At 39.3% G+C, this 7,792-nt stretch overlaps 1 protein-coding gene across 2 annotated transcripts; it reads left to right on the top strand.

The window, feature by feature from the left end:
- The first annotated feature begins 57 nt into the window (after window positions 1-57).
- Window positions 58-6,746, top strand: dhrs7b (dehydrogenase/reductase (SDR family) member 7B). 2 transcript variants are annotated; one of them, XM_079836503.1, is made up of 7 exons: window positions 58-74; window positions 2,792-2,949; window positions 3,066-3,181; window positions 3,362-3,572; window positions 5,096-5,188; window positions 6,153-6,305; window positions 6,427-6,746. In XM_079836503.1, exons 2-7 carry the CDS (start codon window positions 2,796-2,798, stop codon window positions 6,630-6,632), a joined length of 933 nt encoding a protein of 310 aa, XP_079692629.1. In that variant the 5' UTR covers window positions 58-74; window positions 2,792-2,795; the 3' UTR covers window positions 6,633-6,746. The 2 variants fall into 2 exon arrangements, with proteins under 2 accessions (XP_079692629.1, XP_079692628.1); XM_079836502.1 differs by lacking the exon at window positions 58-74 and having other exon boundaries at window positions 2,742-2,949.
- Window positions 6,747-7,792: the final 1,046 nt, after the last annotated feature.

The raw sequence follows: 7,792 nt of genomic DNA, 5'->3' as shown, positions 1-7,792 counted from the left end.
CTTTCGGGCACAGACTAAATCACGTGATGTTGAGTTCCGGATTCTCCATTCAATCACATTGGACTTATCTTTCGGTAGGTAATGGCATTATCCCTGCTGGTTCATTTGAGATATTTACAAAACATTGCATGTAGATTCAACAGCCTTTTTGAGATGGTGATTATTAGAGATACTGAGACGTTAGAAACGAATAAGTATGCTTTGTGTTAGTTGGCATGTTTACAGGGCATAGCGCACTAAAACATTTACGTGATTTAGTAGTCAGGGTAGTTGCTGTGGACTACTACCCCACATCACATCATTGGAAACATGGCTCTTTATTATCGAAGAGACGAAGTGTTTTACGTTCAATCACTTAAAATGTCTCTCAACACTTAACCGCTGATGAACATGACAGAAGTTATTTTAGTATTATTTAAATAATTTGTATTATTAGTATTATTTACAAAATACGTAATTTGATGTGCTTTTGCCATTTTTAAAAAATATTTAAATAAGCTTTAATTTTATGTCAGTTTTAGTCATTTTAAAGGGTCATAACATCTGTTATGTTCCTTGAGGTACACGCATGATGTTAACGTTTATTGTATATGTATATATATGTATATATGTATATATATGTATATATATATATATATATATATATATATATATATATATATATATATATATATATATATATATATATATATATATATATATATATATATATAATATACTCTCACCTAAAGGATTATTAGGAACACCATACTAATACTGTGTTTGACCCCCTTTCGCCTTCAGAACTGCCTTAATTCTACGTGGCATTGATTCAACAAGGTGCTGAAAGCATTCTTTAGAAATGTTGGCCCATATTGATAGGATAGCATCTTGCAGTTGATGGAGATTTGTGGGATGCACATCCAGGGCACGAAGCTCCCGTTCCACCACATCCCAAAGATGCTCTATTGGGTTGAGATCTGGTGACTGTGGGGGCCATTTTAGTACAGTGAACTCATTGTCATGTTCAAGAAACCAATTTGAAATGATTCGAGCTTTGTGACATGGTGCATTATCATGCTGGAAGTAGCCATCAGAGGATGGGTACATGGTGGTCATAAAGGGATGGACATGGTCAGAAACAATGCTCAGGTAGGCTGTGGCATTTAAACGATGCCCAAATGGCACTAAGGGGCCTAAAGTGTGCCAAGAAAACATCCCCCACACCATTACACCACCACCACCAGCCTGCACAGTGGTAACAAGGCATGATGGATCCATGTTCTCATTCTGTTTACGCCAAATTCTGACTCTACCATCTGAATGTCTCAACAGAAATCGAGACTCATCAGACCAGGCAACATTTTTCCAGTCTTCAACTGTCCAATTTTGGTGAGCTTGTGCAAATTGTAGCCTCTTTCCTATTTGTAGTGGAGATGAGTGGTACCCGGTGGGGTCTTCTGCTGTTGTAGCCCATCCGCCTCAAGGTTGTGAGTGTTGTGGCTTCACAAATGCTTTGCTGCATACCTCGGTTGTAACGAGTGGTTATTTCAGTCAAAGTTGCTCTTCTATCAGATTGAATCAGTCGGCCCATTCTCCTCTGATCTCTAGCATCAACAAGGCTTTTTCGCCCACAGGACTGCCGCATACTGGATGGTTTTCCCTTTTCACACCATTCTTTGTAAACCCTAGAAATGGTTGTGCGTGAAAATCCCAGTAACTGAGCAGATTGTGAAATACTCAGACCGGCCCGTCTGGCACCAACAACCATGCCACGCTCAAAATTGCTTTAATCACTTTTCTTTCCCATTCTGACATTCAGTTTGGAGTTCAGGAGATTGTCTTGACCAGGACCACACCCCTAAATACATTGAAGCAACTGCCATGTGACTGGTTGATTAGATAATGGCATTAATGAGAAAGTGACCAGGTGTTCCTAATAATCCTTTAGGTGAGTGTATATGGAAGAATGATTATTTTCCTCCTTCTGAGTCTGACCCTCGTTTTTAAGGGGCGGCTCCTTGAAGGCTTGTCAGTAAACGGCCAATGTTATGATTGGCTGTAATTGCATGGGAAACTCAATCAACGCCCCCTCGCTACTGCATGTGAGTTTTAAGTGTTTTGAAAACAATATCCACATAAAACCGTCCTTTACAGACAAAGCACTATAATATTGTTTACTTACAGTTTGTGATGTAGCTGCTGTGAGATCCAATACAGTTGGCTGCTTCATCTTTTCCTAAGTCCATTACACTGTACCTTGTTTACAAAACAATATATAGTCAAATGCTCTGAATAAACATATAATAAAAAAAATCATATGCCCTCGTAATCTTTAATCAAAAACATAAACTTCCCCTCCCCCTCGAAACTGCAACTGACATTGCTTGGTAATTGGTGGACCTAAATTGGTATTATCTAATTGTGCACTTAAATTTAACAGCTGACGGCTAATTAGTTGATTGTAAATCATTACATACCTTTCTATCAAAGTTATCTGACATTATCAAGATGAATTTATTCTGACACAGTTTAACTCTGAGTTCTTGTCATATTTTATTACCATTTTCTAAACTATAGCAAATAAACTGATAATGTGAGAAATGTTGAAGGTGTCTGAATAAATTTTGGTTTGACTGTATGTCTCGGCCTAAATATCCTCCACAACTGACTGCAAACTGCCATTCAGTTCTGTGTTCATATAGTTAGCAACGCCTAACTTGCTGCCATGTTACTTCTAGATAAAGATGCTGGGTTGAGTTGAGTTTTTATAAATGTAAATGAATATATGCATTTATGCATATGTGTACAGACACATGGAGCGTGTTTTAGGTTTAGGTGTTGGGCCACTGGCTGCTGGGACTGTCGGGCTGCTGATTTTGCTGAAAGTTATCCAGAGACTGAGACACAAGCAGAATCTACAAGATAAAGTAGTGGTGATCACTGGAGCCAGCTCAGGCCTGGGCAAAGGTTACATGCACACGAACTCTCTTATAATGCTTATCATAATGTCTTATCAATGCCATTTGACTGTATATATTATATCATTGTTTGTTTAATATCTTCATCTGTCCTTTCACCCTCAGAGTGTGCACGGGTCTTCCACGCGGCAGGGGCCCGACTGATCCTTTGCGGACGGGACCAGAAGAGACTGCAGGAGGTCGTTGAGGAGCTGAGAAATAAAAACAATGGAAAAATACAGGTGAAAACCTTCAATCAAATCTCTCACTCTCCTTATTGACTGTTCAGTCAAATCTTTTAAGGCTGTTTAAAAGTGTGATGGTGCTTATACAGTGAATTCAGGAGAAATATAAGTTGTCATTTATATACACTAGACAAAAATGTAAGTGTGACTAGGTTTATTTATTACTTTCTTTTTCAGACTTACACTCCCTGCACTGTCACCTTTGACCTGTCCAGCACATCTCTGGTTTCCAGCGCCGCCAAGGAGATTTTGAAGTGCCACGGTCACGTTGATGTCCTCATCAACAATGCAGGCATTAGTTACCGTGGCAACATCCTGGACACCCACGTCTCGGTTCAGCGAGATGTCATGGAGACCAACTACTTTGGTCCCGTTGCCCTTACACAAGGTGAGTGAATAGGAGTCAAAGAAAGAGATCAGCGAAACAATTATATAGTTTAAAGTTTGGGGTTGGAAAGAATTCAAGGAAGCTGTAATTTACAGCAATCATTCGAATATGCTGATGCAAGATACATTTATTATTATTATCAATGTTGAAAACAGTTGTGCTGCTTAATATTTTTTTGGAAACTGTGGTGCATGTTTTTTCAAGATAATTTTTGAATTGAAAGTTCAAAAGAACAGCATTTATTTGAAATATATTTGATTATCTCTTCATCACGGCACCTGCTTGTAGGTGGGATATATTAGGCAGCATGTGAACATTTAGTCCTCAAAGTTGATTTGTTAGAAGTAGGAAAAATGGGATTTGAGAAAAAAGGATTTGAGCGAGTTTGACAAGGATCAAATTGTGATCTCTTGTGGGGTGTTCCCGGTCTGCAGTGGTCAGTATCTATCAAAAGTGGTCCAAGGAAGGAACAGGGGTGAACCGGCGACAGGGTCATGGGCGGCCAAGACTCATTGATGCACGTGGGGAGAGAAGGCTGGTCCATGTGGTCCGATCAAACAGACAATTTGAGCTACTACTGTAGCTCAAATTGCTCAAGAAGTTAATGCTGGTTCTGATAGAAAGGTGTCAGAATACACAGTGCACCACAGTTTGTTGCATGTGGGGCTGCATAGCCGCAGACCAGTCAGGGTGCCCATGCTGACCCCTGTCCACTGCCAAAAGCGCCAACAGTGGGCACGTGAGCATCAGAACTGGACCACGGAGCAATGGAAGAATGTGTCCTGGTCTGATGAGTCACGTTTTCTTTTACATCATGTGGATGGCCGGATGCGTGTGCATCGCTTGCCTGTGGAACGCATGGCACCAGGATGTATTATGGGAAGAAGGCAAGCTGGCGGAGGCAGTGTGATGCTTTGGGCAATGTTCTGCTGGGAAACCTTAGGTCCTGCCATCCATGTGGATGTTACTTTGACACGTACCAACTACCTAAGCATTGTTGCAGACCATGTTCACCCTTTCATGGAAACGGTATTCCCTGGTGGCTGTGGCCTCTTTCAGCAGGATAATGTGTCCTGCCACAAATATGGTTCAGGAATGGTTTGAGGAGCACAACAACGAGCAACTGTGGGATGTGCTGAACAAACAAGTCTGATCCATGGAGGCCCTACCTCGCAACTTACAGGACTTAAAGGATCTGCTGCTAACATCTTGGTGCCAGATATCACAGCACACCTTCAGTGGTCTAGTGGAGTCCATGCCTCAATGGGTCAGGGCTGTTTTGGCAGCAAAAGAGGGATCAACACATATAAGTCATAATGTTATGCCTGATTGGTGTACATTAATGTAAAAATTATATTAAATATGAAATATAAATAAAAGATCTATTAAGATAAATTATATATAATTCAGTATATATCACATTATACATGACATTGTCATATCATCACATTATTTTTTATCATCAAATGAAATAAATTATATATTATAAATATCATTGTTGTTGTTTTTTTTGTCCTGTCCAGCTATTCTGCCTTCAATGGTCGACAGACGCAGTGGACATATTGTTGTCATCAGCAGTGTGCAGGGAAAGATTTCAATACCATACAGATCTGCATGTGAGTATACATACACCAAAAATTCAGATGTAAGAAATGACCATGTCTGTCTCGACTCGAGATGTTAGAACAAGCTCATCCCCCAAAATGGCTTACTTATCATAGAGATGAACAAAGTCAACGGATTACACATCATGAGCAAATGATCATCGATTGTAAAATGGGAGCAGGTGAGGGACCCTCAGAACATCTCAACTTCATTAACATACCGACCACAGCTGTTACAACAGAAGTAACTTAATTCACATTAGGGGAGGTAAACTTTCACGGGACAAAAGGACTTAGATTAAGATGCTCTTGGTTCGTTCCGACTCAGTTAAACCCAAGGTGCTTCATGTACTGTCACTGCTACGCTGCAATAAAACTTCTTCATTGAGATCTTCAACGTCCACATTGGGTTTTTTTCTTACACCGAGGGGATTCAAATATTTTTCTTCATGAATGGGTTTCTGTTATCAAAACTTCTCTTTTGAATTAAGTTGAAATTCTTCTGAGCCCACTGGCAGATATTTGTTCTAGTTTTGATAATAAACGTCATCATTCGTCATTCATTTTGATCAATTTCTCATAGGGAATTCATATTTTTATTTTAAAAAAAATATCTCCAGTAAATGCATCTTGATTTAATAATCTTTAGACATTTGCACTGGAAAACAATTCATATATCTATCAAAATATATTTATTTTTTTGTGGTGTGATCAGAAGGTACAGTAAAAGATATTTCCATATTCTAGTGGTTGGGCGCAGAACAATTCAAGCTTTTTTTTAATGAATAAAAAAAAAAAGTAGTGTTAATACTACTCGTGTTTTTCCATAGACATTTACATTGAGGACATATTGACGTATTGTTTTCCCTTCGATTTATTCCTTTAGTATCTTAAATGTTCCTTCATAAAACCTGCAGAAACCCTAAGTATTGCTAGTGATCTAGTTTACTTGCATACCTGTAATGTTTTCTATCAGATTCTGCATCTAAGCATGCGACGCAAGCCTACTTTGACTGTTTGAGGGCAGAGGTGGACAGGTTCGGCCTGCAGGTGTCTGTCATCAGCCCGGGTTACATCAGAACAAACCTGTCCATCAATGCAGTCACGGGGGACGGCTCTCAATATGGAGGTGAGAGAATGCTGTTCTTGTCAACCAAACTCTTGAGTGTGTGGGGTATTAAAAATATTTAGGAAGATTTACATATATCAAAAAAATTCTCTCTTTTTGTTTTGTTCTTTTGGGTCTGAAGTAATGGACAAAACCACAGCAAAGGGGTGGGATCCAGTGGATGTGGCACGTGCTGTTCTGAAAGCTGTCTGTCACAAACAGAAAGACGTCGTATTGGCTGGGCCGCTGCCTACTGCAGCCGTCTATCTGCGTACTCTCTGGCCTGCTCTCTATTTCAGACTGATGGCTTCACGGGCCGTAAAAGAACAGAGAGCGAAAGAAGAGTAAGATACAGAAACAGTATTAAAACAATTTTTGCATCTTTCCGCTGAAGATTTCATGTCTATTTGTATGTGTAAAGGTGAATACTCATGGAGTGTATTTAATAAATATTTTTAAATGAACCGTAGCATCCCTGATCTGTGAAAAACGCAACAGCAAGATGACCAGTCCTTAGATAAACAGAACAAACATTTATCGTACAAGGACTAATTACATTTATTCTATATATATTGTCCTGGATTAATTTCCTCTTCATGCACTCCATTCATGTATTCCAAAATAGGTCTCCATAGAAACAAAACATACACACAAAAAAACGGATGTGGAGCACACCACACATATACAGCTCTCAATAAGGTCCTGGGAGATGGATGTGCATGATCAAACAACAAACATCAAAACTAATTCTAATTCTAAATTATGCATTAACTGACATATAAAGGGATATTTTTCCACAAGAGATCATGATGTTGGTCCAAATGAAAACTCCATTTGCACCTTGCAATGTTTTACTATTGAACATTTAAAAAAATATTAAGTTTGCAATGCCAGCCGAGGTGATTTTTGTCTCCAAATAAGGTTGATGGAGGAAACTCGGCAGACAGTTCTGTCAAGGCAACTATTTAAATGGTGTGTTCAAACGGTCAGTCTAAACAAGAAAATATATTGCCACATCTGTTTCCACCGATTCACATACAGCTCCAAACTCTGTGATTTAAAAAGATGTGACCATGTGCATGAAATATATGGTATTTCCCCCCATTCTTTTTCCACAAGTTTACCTTTCACATGCCTTAAGATGAGTTACACATTCTCAGTTTCAGGCCTAGTTTTCTTTTAACACCATTTGAACATCACATATGCACACCATTTACAACTTTCAGTGCACAGGCATTGTACAGTTATCTTTTTTTGACAGAAAAAAGTCCCCAGCACGCTCTCTGTGCAAGCAGGTTGTCACGTTGGTTATGTTGATGGAAGTTAGACTATTTTCAGGCACTGTGTAATATCATTGCGCCGCTCCACCCATGGTACGGCACAAAGTTCCTTGATTATTACGCAGGAATGAGAGAATAGTTCCTAGCCATATCGGCCTAGAAAATCGCAACTTTTCATTTTCCGTCGGTCTTAGTACACGATGTAACTATACACATCACAACATGTAA

This window comes from Gobio gobio (genome assembly GCF_949357685.1).
Source record: "Gobio gobio genome assembly, chromosome: 1".
Lineage (NCBI taxonomy): Eukaryota > Metazoa > Chordata > Actinopteri > Cypriniformes > Gobionidae > Gobio > Gobio gobio.
Note: the sequence above shows the minus strand (reverse complement) of the source record. Positions and strands in the feature narration are given on the sequence as shown.

Bases quoted from the DNA above. Each gene is read 5' to 3' on its own strand.
- dhrs7b (XM_079836502.1), top strand. From the start codon at position 2,760: ATGAATATATGCATTTATGCATATGTGTACAGACACATGGAGCGTGTT. The intron at 3,573-5,095 runs GTGAGTGAATAG...TGTCCTGTCCAG, and splicing joins TCCCGTTGCCCTTACACAAG to CTATTCTGCCTTCAATGGTC. The intron at 5,189-6,152 runs GTGAGTATACAT...GTTTTCTATCAG, and splicing joins AATACCATACAGATCTGCAT to ATTCTGCATCTAAGCATGCG.